This window comes from Athene cunicularia (genome assembly GCF_003259725.1).
Source record: "Athene cunicularia isolate RWA chromosome 3 unlocalized genomic scaffold, athCun1 chr3_part1, whole genome shotgun sequence".
NCBI classification, from domain to species: Eukaryota; Metazoa; Chordata; class Aves; order Strigiformes; family Strigidae; genus Athene; species Athene cunicularia.
Window position 1 is genome coordinate 69720059 of NW_020799097.1, and position 18930 is coordinate 69738988.

General features: G+C 37.9%; 1 protein-coding gene across 1 annotated transcript in view; it reads left to right on the top strand.

Annotated features, from left to right (window-relative positions):
* Positions 1–18930, top strand: part of SYNE1 (spectrin repeat containing nuclear envelope protein 1) — a 317817-nt gene that overhangs the window by 212865 nt on the left and 86022 nt on the right. Inside the window, exons 95-101 of the mRNA XM_026844552.1 lie at positions 5675–5842; positions 6611–6772; positions 7951–8145; positions 11601–11774; positions 13681–13872; positions 17175–17306; positions 17963–18069. Coding sequence (XP_026700353.1) covers positions 5675–5842; positions 6611–6772; positions 7951–8145; positions 11601–11774; positions 13681–13872; positions 17175–17306; positions 17963–18069 — 1130 coding nt within the window. The remainder of the gene's footprint in view (positions 1–5674; positions 5843–6610; positions 6773–7950; positions 8146–11600; positions 11775–13680; positions 13873–17174; positions 17307–17962; positions 18070–18930) is intronic.

The following is an 18930-nucleotide window of genomic DNA, read 5'->3' on the forward strand; positions in this document are numbered from 1 at the left end:
TTCACTACTATTTTATATTTATAAGCTAATTTTTATTTCTGAGTAGTACTCAATGGAGACTTGCATCCTGAGAAAAACTGCAATTTTGTATTGCCCATAATAAAACATTTCATGTCCATATACATCTATCTCACTGTACCACTGGCATTGTAGCATTGAAGTCATAGTCTGATATCTTCCACTTAATACCATTTCAAATATTAACTTTAATGGGTTTTTTTCATGTATTGTTCATTCTGTACTTTCTGTGACAGTCTATTTTAAATGCTAATGAAGCAGATCAGTGAAGTCACCGAAGTTAGATTTGAAATCAAAACTGAGGGCTCTTGCACTTCTACCAAGAACAAGTGTACATCAGCATTGATTAAAATGCAAGCAATGAACCAGCACGCTGAGCATCATGCATGTGAAGACACACATAATATGTTAAGCTGTTGAAGTTTAGAAATGAGCCTTAGGAGCAGTCACCACCTCACTGAATTCGTGTTGTGGGTTTTGTGGTTCGTTGTTTGGTTTTGCATTTGTAACTGTTTCCAAAATTGACCACTGCAGACTTAAAGGGCAGAGTGTGTTGTGTTGCACTGCTAAGTAGAATTAAAGTTTGAGTAAGATGTCCATTGATTCTTTCCACTAATTTCAAAGATGCATATGGTGCTATAGAAGTTGCTAAATGTGATTCATTTTCATGAACTGACATAAGAAAGCTTAAGAACAACAAAAGGTGACAAAATCTTTAACAGCATAGTCAAAAAAGTTTATATAATGATTGAGAAGGATTTTTTTAGTGTTTTGTCATTTCAGATGATAAATTTCCCAGTAAAGTTTACTTACAACAGAAAGACAGCTATATATTTCAACACAAAAGTCTTAGGACAGTGTTAATCAGTGAGAGTTAAAGGACAAGAGCATCTTGCTTTCTAATAAACAAAACCAATGTCAGTTCATTACATTTCTCTGAAAATGTAAAACAAGGCTAACAGCTCAAGTAACTCAAATAATAAGGAAAACCCAGTGAAGATGCTGTTGCACCATGAGCTGACACCAAAATGCAAGTTTTGGAACCTGTGATTTACCAGGGCAAAACTCAGTGAAAAGATGATGTCTTTCATTTAACAGATCTTTGAAAGAGATAAAATCAATGATATTATAATAATCTAAAAACCTTAGAGATTAAGGTTTCTTAAGTGTGGTTAATGTTGAAATGAACTGCATGTTCAGCGGAAGAACATTCCAAAATACAGTGGTTTACTTACAAAATACTTAGGTTCACACTCACATGAGGTTAAAACTAAAGAAGCTATGAAACTGCCAGTGCTGATCATGATGAATGCCCAGGGACACTTCAGGAAAGAAGGTTGGTTAAAAAAAGTTTCTAGAAATTAGTGAATTAGGAGCTTAAATGTAAGTTAAAAATATTTTTAACTCAGCAAAACTAATTTGGAAATGTTTTGGCTTAAAAAGTAGGCAGTGTTAAGAGAAGTATTTTTTTTTGCAGAAAGATCACCTGCAAAGTACCAGAATATCATATGAACAGGAATTCTAGGAAGTGAAGAATTACATTCATGTAGTCTTTGGAAAAAAATGAAAAACTTTTATGGAGTGGGGGTTGAGTGTTAAGACTGTTTTTAAATGCATCCCTAATAATCTCTCTGAATTCTTTCATCAGAATTTCCTAACATCTCTTACTGGTGAAATGTAACTAGTCTGAATTCAGACATCTATGCACTATTTTTCCATTACTAACAAGTAATGAAAATATAAAACAAGTGCCAACTGCATATTAATGGAAATACTAGTTCTATGCATAGAAATAGATTAAAATAAGACCATAAATACAAGTGACAGATCTAGCATTATTAACAGTTGCACAGGTTGTTTGTTTTATACTAAAACTCCTCTAAAACAGTGGGGTAGAGGCGAACTATAAAGATGTTAACTTTAAAAAGGCTGAGGAATTTCATATCGTATAATATTTTGACAAGCAATAACAGTAATTTAATGCAGTTTATTTTGATGTATAACAAAATCAGACACGTCATCTGTGCTGCAGTACTGAATGAGAATCCTTTGGGGCTAAAACCTAAAAAGGATGCAGTTGATAAAAATTTAGCACATTTTTTTAAAACTTGTTTTCCATATGCACAATGCAGAGTAATTGAATTTAAAAAAATGAAGTGTTGTTATAAAGCCTTGGAGGCCACATCATGTGATTCAAGTCTTCAACACTGGGTCACTGTTAAATGTCTTTCTGTCTCCTTGTACACAGACTACTTACTCTTTCTGCTTCTCTTAAGAAAACTCGTCCAGGGTGCAACAGCCCTTGTTAAATGTTTTTTGAAATGTAAACACACCCTTTGCCCCTACATTCTAACAGCAAAACTTGAGTACTTTTCATTGGCTAATTTTCATAGAAGTGGGCATGAGATGTCTGGGCCTTTATAGGGACAACAAAATCTGTTACTTGTAAGAACATCTGGATTCACACTACTATCATGTGAAAGCTCCACCAAAAAGAAGTTGCCATGATGTGCTCTCCTGAAAGTAGTTGAAAAGCTAGGGAAAGGGATTGCTTTTCCCTCTCTGTAAAAGCAAGCCCTTTGTTCTGGAAACCATAATTAAGAAGTCTCAGAAGCACAGCTCGTCTGTTGGCCTTGAAAGAGGACTAGCTAAGGGCTGAAGAGTAGCTGCACTCAAGGGAAAACGAGATGTACCTGCACTGGTGCAATTTTTCACTGTGATTTGGAAATATCACTTATAGTCAAGAGTAAAAAAATCTGAAATAGCAGTTCGGAATGCTGTGCTAAGCTGTGACCTATTCCTGTTGGCTCCTGAACATCATAACACTTTAATCATTAAATTTTTCAAGTTTCACAATTATTACCTTTGAAGAAGTACCTCATCTTGCACTTTTGAACAGTTTTATGGCAGTGACCTGGTTTCTATGCTCTCCCAGAGCTTGTTGAGCTTTGTTCATATATGGCATTAGACAACACATTGAAATGACATAGGGAAATAAAGATTCTGCTCCAAATTTCGATCCTAATTATGCTCTGAGCTCTGGTACTTCCAAATTAGTTTTGTTTAGTAGCTCACTCATACACTGTTACAAAATTACAGACTGTTTGAGGTTGGAAGGGACCTCTGGAGGTCGTGTGGTCCGTTCGCCTTCCTCAAGCTGGGTCACACACAGCAGGTTGTATAGAATTATATCCAGGTGGCTTTTGAGTATCTCCAAGGATGGAGACTCTACAACTTCTCTGGGCAACCTCTCCCAGTTCTCAGTCACCCTCACAGGAAAAGAGATTTTCCTGATGTTCAGAGGGAACCTCCTGTGTTTCAGTTTGTGCCCACTGTCACTTGTCCTGTCACTAAGAACCACTGGAAGGAGCCTGGCTCTGTCTTCTTTGCACCCTCCCTCCAGGTATAGAATAGAATCAAATCATAGAATCATTTTGGTTGGAAATTACTTTTAAGATCATAGAGTTCTGCTGTTAAGGCTTCCAAGTTCACCACTAAACTATGTCCCCAAGCACTTTTAAACACTTCCAGATGGTATCTCAACCCAGCCTGTTCCATTGCTTTACAATGCTTTCAGTGAAGAAATTTTTTGTAATATCCAGTCTAAACTTCCCTGCCACAACTTGAGGCCATTTCTGCTTGTCCTATCACTTGTTAACTGGGAGAAGAGACTGACACCCTTCTCACTACAACCTCCTTTTCTCCAGACTAAGCATCCCCAGTTTCCCTCAGCCGCTCCTCATAAGACTTGTGCTCTAGACCCTTCACCTGCTTCCTTGCCCTTCTTTGGACACGCTCAAGTAATTCAATGTCCTTTATGTAGTGAGTGGCCCAAAACTGAGCATAGTATTCGAGGTTCAGACTCACTAGTGCCAAGTACAGGGGAACGATCACTTCCCTAGTCCTGCTGGCCACACTCTTTCTGATACAACCCAGGATGCTGTTGCTCTTCTTGGCCATCTGGGCACACTGCTAGCTGATATTCAGCTGGTTGTCAACCAACAACCCCAGGTCCTTTTCTGCTGGGCAGCTTTCCAGCTGCTCTTCCCCAACCCGTGGTGTTGCACAGGGTTGTTGTGACCCAAGTGCAGGACCCGGCACTTTGCCGTGTTGACTCATACAATTGGCCTCAGCCCATCACTCCAGCCTGTTCAGATCACTCTGTAGAGCCTTCCTACCCTCAAGAAGATCAACACTCCCACCCAACTTGGTGTCATCTGCAAACTTCTTGAGGGTGCACTCAGTCCCCATATCCAAATCACTGATAAAGATATTAAACAGAACTGGCACTATTCCTGAGTCCTGGGGAACACCACTTGTGACTGGTTGCTAACTGGATTTAACTTCATTCACCACCACTCTTTGGAAATTCGTATCTATACACATTTATACTCTTACATTTGCAGTACAGTGAATAGTCTGTGGTTTATTTGTTAGACACAGCTCTTTAAGCTGCCAAGCAGAAGGTACTTGGTTTTCCCTCAGTCACATGGCTTGACATGCTGAATTTTCCTCCCCATCATACAGGGTCAGGGAAGAAGAAATTTGAGAGATTTGCAATCACTGGAGGAGGGTTTTCCAAGTACAGTTTACAATAGATTTCGGGCTATTTTTTATGCAAATATTGTTATAACTCTGAGAGCTGACTGAAAGGATGTTTGATCCAGCCTAACAGAAGTCAGTGGAACATCTCTTAGTGATTTCACTGGTAGCAAAACTGTGTCTCAAAGTTTTCACCAGGGGCGTTTACAAATTCAAAATGATTGAGGAAATTGGATGACAGCTACTGTGTCACATGGTCTGGAGCATAGTTCACTAAGTGAGGCTACTAAATGATATGAAGGAAGGTTGCAGGTTTTTTTTACTTTCCAAATAGACATGGTGGTAACCCTCATACATGGTTTCAGTTTTTAATAATCCTTGTCATCAAGTCTGCTTTCCTGGCTTAAATGTAGATCCTGTGCATATTTCCTTAGTTTTACGTTTTCTATAGATCTTCTTAGTTGTCATCTGCAATAGTTGAAGAAACCCCCATACGATAAGAATAGGATTTCTGGTGAAAAACGGTTCCACCCTGAATTTTCAATAGTAATTTGAACATTTGCCTATTTTTCTTAGCACTTTTGGTCCCTTTTCCTACTATTTTTTATAAGTTAGTTGAGAGTACTTATTTGTTTGAAGGCTTACTATAAGCTCATGCTTCATACTCTTTCTTACATCATTGACTAGACTTTCAGCGTATTCCTTTTTGGTTCTGTTGCTTTCTCTGTGCCAGGGTTCATTAGAGTGATATTCTTTGCTACCTTCAGTACTATAACCCGCTGTCTGTTGTGATGGATTTTCTCCATGTATAGTTGTGATGATGCTTGAACAACATGTCCTACTTCTAGTCTTTCCAAGTCTGTCCACAGTTGACTCCTGTGCCTCCTACCTAATATGAACACAAAAAAATGCATCCACAGTCTTAATCACAGTGAAGCTCAAAACCATACTCAGTGTACTACTATTAAATATTTATTTCATTGCTCAGAGGTTTCCTGGAGGTTTTGGCTTTGTGGATTTTATTTTAATGGACATATGCAATGGGACAGTATGTTGGGGGTATTATGCAGTACCTTTTGTTTTGAAAGTGCAATAATGTGCTTCGTGCTTGTAGGACATTGCTTATTACCAAGCCTTATCTGCTGAACAGTTGCAGACAGAAGCTGCTAAAATTCAACCCAGCACTTCAGCCACCCAGGAATTTTATGAACCAGGCTTAGAATCAGCTGCTAGTGCCAAATTGGATGATTTGCAGCGTTCTTGGGAAACACTGAAAAATGTGGTAAGTTTTCATCTGGAGGGTTCAAAATAATCAGCTAGCTTGTAAGGAATAAAATGCAAAGAACTGGCTCAACTAATATTATTCTCTGCAGTTCTTGGTTTTCAGGTGGTAACAAGAATTGTTAGTTTTGATATTATCTTTGTTCTTTGTTTGAAAGCCTGTACAGGAGGGACCTCCATTAAAAAAAATTAGAAGTCATGAAGGCTGCTTTATAGTTGCCTGCAGAATTATTGGCTGTTGTCAAACTACATTTCTTAATCTATCTAACAGGGAAATCCACTCATGCTGGATGAATTGGCAAAAAAGGCCCAAGAATCGTTTCTCCAAATACTGAGTCAATGCTATTCTACACAGTAGTGCAGCATAATCATTCAGTGATGTATGAAAATAGTCAAAAGTTTTGATCACATGCTATAAATTTTAATTCTTAGCAGAGATACAGCAGCTATTATGGGTTATTAAGAACTAGGTGTCTAGCAAATAGTGCCCGTCCACTTGTTTGAGTGCATAAAATCTAAAATAAAGCATAAGAACATGCCTAGGCTTTCCCTGCTGCTTAAAGTCTGTTTTTTTTCAGTCATAGAAACTAGAATTTGACTGATGATGGTCATCGTCATTTAATATGGGTGTTTTCCTTTATAATTTATGCTTTTGAAAAGTTGTTGCAAGTTTTTTGTTTTAGTCTCATAAATCTAGGGATGTTTGAAGCAGAAGAAAGTGCAAATCCTGTTTCAGAGGTCATAATATATACTTTCAATTCCTCTTCAGATCAGTGAAAAACAGCGCACCCTCTATGAAGCTCTTGAGCGTCAACAGAAATATCAGGACACGCTCCAGTCTATATCCACAAAAATGGAGACAACTGAGATCAAACTAAATGAGAGTCTTGAACCAGCCAAAAGTCCAGAGAGCCAAATGGCTGAACATCAGGTAAAAACTTATATGTGAGAAATAGGAGAGCATGCATTACCTGTGTATCTTTAGTTCCCTTTTTTTAGATAGTAACATTCTTCATGGATGGATGCCTCAAAAACATGCATTAGTTGTGTGAACCTTCTGTAGAATAGATCATTAGAGTTTGTCCAATTGAAATTTTCAGCAAAATCTTTTGTCAAAGATTGTGTTCAGTGACACCTACAAATACGGTTCTTCATCATTAGTGCTACTAGCAAATATCTGACTACTTATAATGTTTCCAAATTTACTAAGATCATAACCAATACTGATCCATTGTAAATTGATCTAAATAGAAAATCATTGCCTTGTTAAACAAACCAAAGCACACAAGAAATTCTGTCCTGAGGGAAGTCTTGAGAAGTTATGGTCTGAATAATAAGGGAATACTTTATCAAGTAAGCAATCTGACATATGTCCCAACTGTAATCATCTAAGCCTTCTGTATGTTAGCTTGAAACTCTCTGGTGGGGTTAGTTCTTATTTCAGCAGGAACTCTGTGATGTAAAAAATATAACATTTGGCTTTTATAGCACCATGTGATGTCCTGTGCATCCAATGTGTATATACTATCAGACATGAAAGTGAAGTACCTGCTCTAAGGTATTGGTAATGCAGCATCCTTTTGTAGATACCTTGCAAACTGACTTGTAGGATAAGTTTTTACACCATGGAGTTAATCTCTAGATATTTACATATACTGCTGGATGTCCTTTGTCCGGTTAGTAAGTTTTAGTCTGGAAGCTAACTCATGCCTCTGTTTCTCTCTCACAAATGCACTCACTTTTTCATTATCTTCACCATATCTACTAGAATACTCTGCAGAAAATTTGCTAGAAGAATAAATCTGTGTGTATAATATTTACAAAATATTTCCTTCTCACAATGTGTTTGCAATTCAAGATAAGTAATTAAATCTGTATTTTGGTTATCAGCTGCATAATCCTAGCTTAAGCATCTAAAAGCAGTACTCAGCCCTTCTGAATTCTGACTCTGCTAAACCAGCAGTGAGATATATAGATATGTATTTCACTACTCTTATGTTCCTCATGCTCCCTGGAGACAGTCACCTTGAATTTTGTATTAAGCCTCCTGAGATGCTTTCTTCTCACTGATAAATGAAACATAATTTTTCTGCTCTGATTTCTAAATAGGCTTTGATGGATGAGATTTTAATGTTACAAGAGGAAATCACTGAGCTTCAGACATCATTAGCCCAAGAGCTGGTTTCAGAACCACTGGATGCAGAAGCTGGTGATCAACTGGCATTGCAGTCCACTCTCACAGTCTTGGCAGAACGGATGGCCACAATTCGAATGAAGGCATCAGGAAAACGACAACTATTAGAGGTACAATAAAAGCCTTTCAGAGTGGGTCTTTTCAATCACATTCCAGATTTTGAGAGACACTTTTGACAGACCTGTACTTTTACCAAAGTCTTTAGTCATCATTGAATGCTGATAAAGTAATTTTCAGTTCTGCTCATTCCTCACAATTCCTTTCACTAATAAATTTTTATTCTTTTTCAGCAAGCCCCTCATCTTCATGCTAGGTGATAAGTAGCCAGAAGGAACTTGGAAGCACACTGCAAGAGTCATATTTTTACACATTTATAAATTAGGGTTTTTCAGTATCCACATTGATATTTTTTAAATAGGTTCTCTTGGTATTCCTTGTCCTTCACAGGAGAAGTAATAAAGTGCAGATATCAAAAGTCATGTTATCTACAGTAAACTTTTGAGGAGTTACCTGTCCAAACTGGGAGACAAGAGAAGGGGAAAAGCTTAAAAGAAGAAATAACACCTCTTCTAAACTGTTGCATTGTTGTCTATGCTGATCTTCCCAGTGATTTTCTTGCAAACTTTTATCATGGAAGATGCCTGCCTTTATTTCTTTGTCTACCAGCTTTACCAAAAATCCTTTAATACTCAGGTGATTATTAAAAAGTCATTTAGATATAGGAATGTTGCTGTGTATATTATACAGGTGAGAAAAGGCAGTCGTGCTAAAGTTTGTCTGCTTTGAACACTGCAGGGCAGCTTTACTGTTGTACTGCTAAGAACTGCAACAGTGAATTCACAAACTCAGCAGCTGCTGCCTTCGTAATTTCCAGCATCAATCAGTTCTGAGAGACTGAGTGAGAATTGGCTCTATGGATCTAGCTGCATTAGTTCTGTGCAGTCACCCGAGACAGTGAACAAGTACTTGGAAACTATCATTGTTGTTATTTAAAAATTGCAGTAAGTTTTTCCTTCTCAGAAGAAAAATGGGGTTTATGTAAAAATAAGGGGCTGGAAGTAGAATAGACATCATACTGTTTATAGTTTGCACCCCATACAGGATCTTACAAACTTTTTGATAGTACTTAGGAGGAATTGCTAACTAATAATTTCAAGATAAAGCATAAGTCAAATATACTACTTTTAACTATGGTTATGATTCTGACAGTTACTTTAATACAATAGCACAAGTATCCCCCAATAATCCTGGCTAAGAAATATGTGTGGTATGAGGACAGTATTCGGTAATTCAACCTGTGCACTTTATAAGTCTGATTTCACAGATAAAATCTTCTCCAGGGCACTGTAGGGATGGTAAATGTAGGAATACAGATAGAACATGTAATGGAAACATTTTGCTGTTGAGGGTGTGGATTGGTAATACTGTTCTTTCTGTGGACCCAATTTAAATAACTAGAGCTTCAGAACTGTTCAGCTCTGGATTGAGACATTTAACAGCTATCATAATTCTTTAAATTATTCTAACATGCAATTATTAATTTCCCCATTGAAATTAAGCATTCAGAAAAGCTGTACGAACACTTTTCTGTGTGATGGATTTGCCCTGCACACACAGGTCTGAATTTCCTTACAGAAGTGTGGTAGGTTGACCCTGGCCAGCAGCAAAATAACCACCCACACTCCCCTCTCCCATGGGATGGGGAAAAAAATAGAAGGCAGTCAGAAGGGCTGATGAAATGTAATAATAATAATAGCTTAGTAGGCTACGGAATAATTGTCAGTGCAAGTGATGGAAAATAAGGAACTTATTCACTAATTCCCCATCAGCAGGCAGATGTTTAGCCACTTTCCTGGAATGCAGGATCTCAGCACATGTAGCAGTTGCTTGGGAAGGCAAACACCATCAAATTCCCTCTCCCTCACCCCCATCTTTCCATGAGCTTTTATTGCTGAGTATGATGTCATATGGTAGGTAATATCCCTTTGGTCAGTTCAGATCAGCTGCCCTGGCTATGTCATCTCTCAGCCTTTTTCCCACCTCCAGTTTACTGGCCTTTGTGAGAGGCAGTTGGAAAGGAAGCCTTAATGCTGTGCATACACTGTTCAGCAGTAGCCAAAACATCGCTATGTTAGCACAGTTTTAGCCACAGTTTCAAAGCACAGCACTGTACAGGCTGCAATGAAGTTAACTGCATCCCAGCCAGATCCAGTACAATCTTCTCCCCTTGTTCCATATCATTTACAGCATGGTTAGGTTCCACATTATCTTATACATCTAAATATCCTCTGACCATCCTGCTCTATCTGTTTCTTATTCTGCAAATCCCCTCTACTCTCTCCAGAGCTCTGTATCTCTTGTATTGGGGAGCACAGAACTAGTCACAGTACTCCAGGTGCAGACTCACCGGTGTCAAGTAGAAGAATTAGATCACCTCCCTCAACCTGCTGGCAACACTCCTCCTAATACAGCCCAGAATACCATTAGCCTTCTTTGTCACAAGAGCCCATTGCTGGCTCATGTTCAACTTGGTGTCCAACAGGACCCTCAGGTCCTTTTTTGCCAAACTGCTTTCCAGCTGGTCAGCCTCCAGCATAAAGTGGTATCTGGGGTTGTTCATCCCCAGGTGCAGGACTTCCCTTTTTTCAACTTCATGTGTTTCCTTTCAGCCCATTTCTTCAGTCTGTCAGGGTCCATCTGGATGGCAGCAAAACCGTCTGGTGTATCAGCCCACTCCTCCTATTTTGTAGCATCAGTAAACTCACTTATTACTGGCCTCTCACTAGACTTTGTGCCACTGATCACCATCCTCTGGGCCCAGCTGTTCAGCCAGTTTTCAGATTTGTCTTGCTGATCGCTCCCTGTCTGTCCAATGGATGGACCAGCTGATGGATGGAGACAGGGAGTCTGTGTTGCTGTGATGCTGTTGCTGCAGCAGCCTTTGGAGTTTAATGTCCTTCCACACTCCATGGCACAGGAGTCCTCTGAGAGGCTGGACAGGGTAAACAGCTCTTCAGTCTTCTCTTTACCCACAGTGGCTACCCCAAAGACCACCAGTATTCTGTTGGACCCTTGAAATACCCCTCTCGTGCCTCTCTTGAAAGACTAGAAATAAGGCTAACAGCCTTCTGCTGCCGAAAAAGACAAAGCTGCTCTCCTTTCCCTGTAGTCCACTCCCAGCTCTGTGTCTCCATGCATCTTTCTCCCTAAGCAAACAGTGCTGTGCTAGTTGAGCAAACAGTCAACGTGGGGGGAAACCCAGAGGAGAACAGCAACAGGAGGCAGAAAAGACCTCACCTTTAGAAAGCTGTAATAGCAGAGATCTACTGAAGGAAGTAGAAATATAGTGTCCAAACTGAAACAGCATTTCAGTCACCAGAAATGCGTGCTCATAAATTGAAAGATATTTTGTAAAGGTTTCCAACTCATGAAAGAAAGGGCTTATTATGGCTTAAAAATACTATATAGAAGTTGTGAGAGACAGAGAAGAATTTTTTTTTTTTAAATTTTAATTACTGTTGTGGTGTATTTCTTTCAAAAAGTAAAATATAATTTGCACCTCTAGGAGAAACTGAATGAGCAACTGGAAGAACAGCGGCAAGAGCAGGCTCTTCAAAGGTACCGTTGTGAAGCTGATGAGCTTGACCACTGGCTACTCAATACCCGAGCAACACTGAACTCCGCTTTGGTTACTGCTGAGGAACCTATGGACATGGAAGCACAGCTGGTGGACTGTCAGGTAAAATTATCAGTCCTGTAATGTTTAGATGAACAGGATGGACGTGGCTTTATCTGAATGAAAAGACAAGTATGGGCCTTAAATGTTAAGACCATTATTGAGTGGTATGAGCCAGCATATTAGTGGAGAAATTTCTGAGCTCCTTAGCACCTCATATATGCTCAGTTAGTTTTGTCTATGATTTGTGAAATGAAATATAGCCTGTTCTTCATTTCTTATTAAACATTGCAAATAGTGCTTTATAGAAAGTGCATGTAAACATAGCAGCAGGAAAACAAAATACTCTGACTGCAAGAACATTTGAAGCTCTACAACTTTTGGAGGGCATTTTGTTTTGCTTTAGAGGCCTTATATTCTCTTCACTTACTGTTTTGCCTCCACTCAAGCTAGAGCTGTTGAACAACTCGATATGTGTCAAAGCACCTACAGTGTGCTTTCCTACTCCTTTTCCAGCTGAAGAACACACTCAGTCTAGTTATGACACCCAGTCATAACTGGGACAGCGTTGTATTTTCTTCAGGGGTGATCCCTTCCCACATTCAAAAGTAAAGTGTAATCATCAGTAGTTACTATTTTTATTAATGGAATATTATAAATCAACCCCAAAAACCAAAACAATTGAGGGAAAATATTTTACTGCAATAGGAGTAATTGCATGTACATTAACAAGACTTGGATCAGTCATAATGTCCAGGTTCTCAAATTAGTGGGAGTTTTGAATTTTTAAATGAGTGTTTAGAACTGTGTGATCATTATAACTAAAAGTACAAGATAAACAAGAGACAGGTGGACAAATGATCCCCTTTCATATTAAAGAATGAGGATCTTGACTATTTTAGGATAAATGGGAGTTTCACATGTCTGATGAATTAAACATCTAGTTAAATTTCCACTGACACGGCTTCATTATTGGAATTTTCAGTCTGCTCAGTCTCAAGTGTTCTTTCATCAGCCATTCTTGGGAGCTGTTTATTGTATATAGATAAACCCTGTAAACTTAAACAAAGCAGTACTTTTTTTCAATAGAAACTCAAAAGTGGTGGAAACTCAAAAAGAACAGTTAACTTAATGGAAAAGCTAATACTACTTCTTTTGCTGGTTCTTAAAAATCGTAATACAATAAGTTTTATATAAAGTCCTATATTTTTTCCACTTTTTAAAGACTCCCTATCTTATCATGGATGCATTCCTTCAGGAGGAATATTTGTAAGTTTATACTTGACGGTTGCTATGAAAACAAGAACATTTGATGTCAGACTAGGTTTTTGAGCAGGAATTGTAGAAGCTTTGAGTTTGGAAGATCAAAATATGCACTGTGTAATACATGAATGGTTAGTGGAATGTCAGGAAAGTAGTTTTTGAGAATACACATGCCAGAGATTTGTCACTTTAAGTCTCTCTTTAGACTAAAGAGGATTATACAGAAATCCTTAAATCCATCATGCACCAATCAGAATGAGCAAATAGTGAGAAGAGAAGCTTATCAGCACAGCCAGAGTAGTACATAGGAGGAGGTAGGAAGCATTTCGCTAAATATACATGAAAGGGAAGGGAAGAAGTAACTCTAGCTGTGTGCTCTGTTTCTTGTCATTATGAATGTCAGTCTAGCATCTTAGCCACCCTTACTAAATTTAATGTGCAAATAAAGAGCATCTCTGCAACAAATCCTTTGTTTCAAATAACTTTTTCATTCCTATTTTGAAAAAAGTTGCAAACAGAAATGGCAAATACAAACGTTTGCAAGCATTTTCCTAAGGACTCTGAAAGGGACTGGAAGGCAAAACAATGATAATCTGACTTGCCCTTAGCTTGGCGATGGGTGAGGTAGGCCACAGGTCATCTTGTCAGAAAGTGTGACAGATGCTGGAAAATGTATGAATTTGGGTCTTTATTTTTGCTGCTGCAGAACATGCTAGTTGAAATAGAGCAGAAGGTGATAGCCTTGTCAGAGTTGTCTGTGCACAATGAGAACTTGCTTATGGAGGGGAAGGCTCACACCAAGGACGAGGCAGAGCAGCTGGCTATGAAGCTCAGGACACTGAAGAGCAGCCTTCTGGAGCTGCAGAGAGTGCTTCACGACAAACAGACCAACATTCGGGTAAGTGACTCTTTTCCAACTGCCTTCGTGGTGGGCAGGAGTTTGGAGGATTTTGTAGCAGTTTCATGGAACTGGGAAAAGGAGTAAAAGTATTTCACTGATTTAGTTTGGGATATTCATCTTTAGTTAGTAAATGGAGTTACACTCCAAAATAAACAACTGTCTAGCAAGCTTTAGCTTATAATTTTCAAGTTACAGCACCACTTCATGGTGAAACTATCCTAACCTAACTATCTTCACTAAAAGGACAATAATAAAGTAGATGATTATCTTGGTCGAGATATACTCTATTCCTGTTCCCATTCCCTTTAGATTGCATGCACTCTGGGGCAGGATCCCTCCCCCAACAAAAGGACAATCCCAAAGACTAGCTTTCCTCCATACAGTGTGCACAACACAATGAGCAGATAACATTAAGATAATGAAACATTTTCAAATATGGCTAATACTTAGTGGTATCATTACACCAAAGAGAATATTATATAAACAAAACATTTAACCTCAGTCTTGTCCTAGGTTTCTATTCTTAGCAGCATTAGTCTGCTTATTGCCACTAGTTCATTTTATTTAACAGTTGGTTTTGGTCATTCTTTAGGTTGAACTAGCATGTGGAGAACCGAATACATACAAGAAACCCAATGATGTAATGGACTGGCTGGTTTTGAGTTTGTTTGCCCTGCTGTGACTCACTCCCCCCTTTTCTTTTACTTCTTTTCTGAGCTTTTCTGTGCAAATTAAACATGATAAGCTTCAAAGATTTCTAGCTTGTAATACAGATTAAAGTCTACTGAGAGGTTAGCTTGAAAAGTCACTTGACTTGCTAAGAACTATTTTTAGTCCAAAGCAACACAATAACTATAAATAACTATAAAACACAATAACTATAAAACTTAACACACCAAAACAAAATAGGTATAGGCAGTATAACATCTTCAAATTTTCATTGAGCAATTTTTTTTAGATGAGAGAATCTATAATGTCTTTTTGCAATCAGGCATAAAGTGTTTCATATGGACAGAGGCTCAGAGCATCAGATGCCGCAAAATGCACTAACTCTGTCCACTGTCATTATTAACCCCGAAAAATATTACATGATAACAGCACTGTTGCTCATCCATGTAAGGAACTGAGACTTATACGTGTTTCTAGATGTACTGATAACCTTGTAATTGCCCAGAGGCATAGACCAGCCTGCACTCAGAAAAGGAATGATCCTCACAAATTGCACTGCAAGACCAAGAGCATTGTATAGGCTAGCTACATTTTCCTTAAAGCAATAATTTCAGCATATCTATTATTCCTGTGGCACAAGGTTTTTAAGGAGCCAGTGTGAGATTCTGTGACTTCCTTGCAGAAATTTCAGTTTTCCTTCTGATTTTAAATAATTAATGTCACTAATATGGTAAAAGTGATTTGAAGACCAACTTCTTTATTCATAAAATAAAGCAGTGAAGCTAATCAGAAATATGCTGTATCAGTTCCACACTACACTGATTCCAAATGTAGCATTTTTCAAGCACTTTGAAAGCTATACAAAACATTGCCTTATTACTGTTATCTACTAAATTCTGTGACTTAGGGTCAATAAACATAAATAGACTCCTTATAAAACAAAGTAGTATAATAGACTCTGAAGTAAAAAACACAGCGTTTCTTTACTTTTTATTACAAAGTCTGTGTGTGCGAGGGATTACTTCAGTTCCACATGACAAATATGCCCAATATAAGTTTGTACAATTCTTTGCTCCTTTGAAAGCTCAATTTTATCACTATTTTCTTTAGGGATTTTCCAGTTATTTCTGTGCTGGAGTGGATAGTCCCCAGGAATGACAGCTTCAAGCATTTATTTCCTTGGTTATTTAAAGGAAATGCAATACACTTCCTTTATACAGAATTCAAATGAAAATGCAAGTGTATTTTTTCAGACTTATATTCTGTGATTTGAGAATCATAAAATCTGGTTCACAAATAATTTTGATGTAAAAAGTTTGCACAATAACATATTTGCAAAACCTCATTGCATCCACAGATGTCACCATTCCTCTTACACGCTTTGCTATTGCAGGAACCGTGGGACTACTACTTATTTGTCTTAGTATAACTCCAAAATTCTAGCTTCTCAACCCCCTTCCCAGAGAAGAGAAGACTGAAAATCTAGCTGAAATCAATCAACCTGTTGAAATTCAGTGAAGAACTAGATAATATTCTCTGAAGAAGTTTACAAGTTGAACAATTATTCTCCCCATAGCATATAAAATAAAGCAGATTTTTTTTAACAATTTACAGACATGCTGTCTTATTTTCTCATTTTGAATAGAAAAATTAAAATTCCAGACCTTCTTTATCCCTCACATAATATTTTCTTTGCCTAATCTGATATCATATGATGACATTGTTTGCACTCCAGTCAGGTCAGCTTTTCTAGAAACTTGCTCCTACAAAGTATCACAGCTTACCTGCAAACTGAATCCTTAGTGAAACAAAGTTAAAGTAAATCCAGAGAGTTGTGTAGATCTAAGTAGCCAGACCTACAGGTCTGTCTTTAACATTAGGCCTAGTATGTTGAAATCCCTACATTTGAATACATTGACCACTAAAATAATTTAAATTTGCAGCTGTCATGAATTTCAGAAGTCTGTTAAGGCATTGGCTCTTTTTTGCTTTGCTTACACAGGAAGCCTGTTGAATCGCTCATGTTGGAAAACATGATAGAAGTATGAAGTGAAGGAACCGTTGCTTTTGCTGTTCTGTTATAACATTCTGTGGTTTGATCTCTCTTATTGTCTTCACTGTTCGTATCATATAACTGACTGTGTTTCTGCCAACCACGGATAGAGTTATGTACTTAGTGATAAATAAATTTTGACCAGAGTCAACCAGCATTCTGTAATTTTGGTTAGGCAAAAAATTGGCTTTAATTCGACTAAATATATGACAGAAACAACCTATTGATTCCCTGCATTGCCAGTTAAAGCTGCAACCTCCATTATAGATCAATGCTGCTTTTTAGAAGCAGGATAGTCTTCAGAAACACATCAGTCCATGGTCTCTGAGCTCTGATTCTGCTAAATGCAGTAGTGCATGTTTATTTTTACATTTTTATGGATGCTTTTTTTGCTAGTAACTAATGGCCAGTAGGAGTCCAAAAACTAAAGTCATTGCTCACTTCAGAATTGATGTGAGCCAGCAGTTTGAGAGGTGGAATATGGCATTACATGCAGTTGAGTTGATGAGCTGGACCTGCCAGCTCTCTAGTAATGTAAGAGATTTTGTAAAATCTTTATTTCTTTCTCTTAAAGCAGGGATCATTACAAGAAAAGGAGGAGAGTGATCTGGACTTTGTTTCCTCACAAAGCCCCAGTGTCCAAGAATGGCTGGCACAAGCAAGAACCACTCGCTCACAGCAACAGCAGAACACCCTGCAGCAACAGAAAGTTTGTGTTTTGCATTTCTTTTAGTCCCATCTTTAGATTATACTTAACACTGTAACTGAGCCATTCTTTTTAATATTTCCACTGAAATCTTCATTGTTACACTGTTTCTTACTCAGTGTTTTGTAAGGATGCATCTGAGCTTGCTATTTTATATCTGAAACAGCCAGGCAGACTAGACATCCTGGGTGAACATGTTCAACTCACTTAATCTCTCTATACTTCCATTGTCCATTAGAATCAACCCTTAAAGTTACTCTAAGGAGATAATGATATTTGCTCAAAATAGTAATCAACATTGGTTTTTATAGTGACCAATATAGCAAAATAACAAGCAATTTATTACAAAAACTCTAACAAAATAGCAAGCAAAGATACACACATTACGAGGTATGTTGTGTTGCATGATACCCAGACATCCTCACTAGATTAGGTTCCAGCAACTGCTTTGCATTAGTCGATTAGCTCAGCAATCCAGTTTATGTACCCATTTTTTCTGTCGCTGCATGGAGATTTTGCACTGCTTTTGGTGCTTAAGCAAGCCATATCAGAAATAGTTAATCTATCTTTGCATGTCATTATGCTACATAGATATATCCTTCCAAGGCAAAAACAGTCTGTTTGAGATTTGTTTTGGTTTTTGTACCTAACTATGTTAGGAGCTGGAACAAGAGCTAGAAGAGCAGAAGAATCTGCTTCGGTCAGTAGCATGTCGTGGAGAAGAAATCCTAACGCAGCAGGGTGCTCCAGAAGGCCTATGTATAAGGTCTGCTTTCATGTGTTCTGCAAAATAAATTTCTATGACTCTGCTTTGTCATCCTTATGTTTACATCCTTCTTCCGCATATAATGCTCTAGTTTTTGTTTTATCACTTTTATACAACACCTAGAGTACTAGAGTGTGGGTCTGTTAATATATTAACACAAACTGTTTTGTGATAACGGATTACCTTCAGGCAAAACCAGGGTGAACACTATCAGCTAAGAATCAAAGAGCAGTCAACCATTCAGTTAAAATACTTCCCTGAAGTATCTCAGTAGTAGTGAGCACGCCTGTGGCTCCTCCAGCATGCCAACATGAAGGTAGTTCATGAGGCAGCAGAACCAAGATTTATGCATAGGGAATGTAAGCTGTACTCTGTAAATTCTTTTTCTCAGCATTTGTGTCAATTCAATGTGGTTTTTTTATTACAGTGCTAGAAAGTACTTATCTCTTTCTGTTTGAGGCTCCTTCTGTCACATGATGTTATATTACAGAAAGAAACGAAAAAATAAGATAAAAAATGCTGAATTTCTTTGACTGTTTATCAAAGCTAAACTCCTATGCTTGTCCTGCATTAAAATGTCGGAGTATGTCTGGCATTTTGAGAGAGGAGGTGAGGAAGGAGTCAGGTCATTTTTATTTTTTTTTATATTTCATGCTTTGAAGTAATGATTGTTCAAAGGTTAAATTGCAATGTAGAATATATTCAGTGTGGTTTGGGTTGTTTTATTTGATACGGATACTTGCAAATCTAAACAGTTTCTTAGAAAGTACATTTTATCCCATTAGGCAAGAACTTCTTGCTCTTATGAAACAGCCTTTGTCTTACTATCTGAAAAAAAAACCCAAGTCAAAGCTTTAAAAA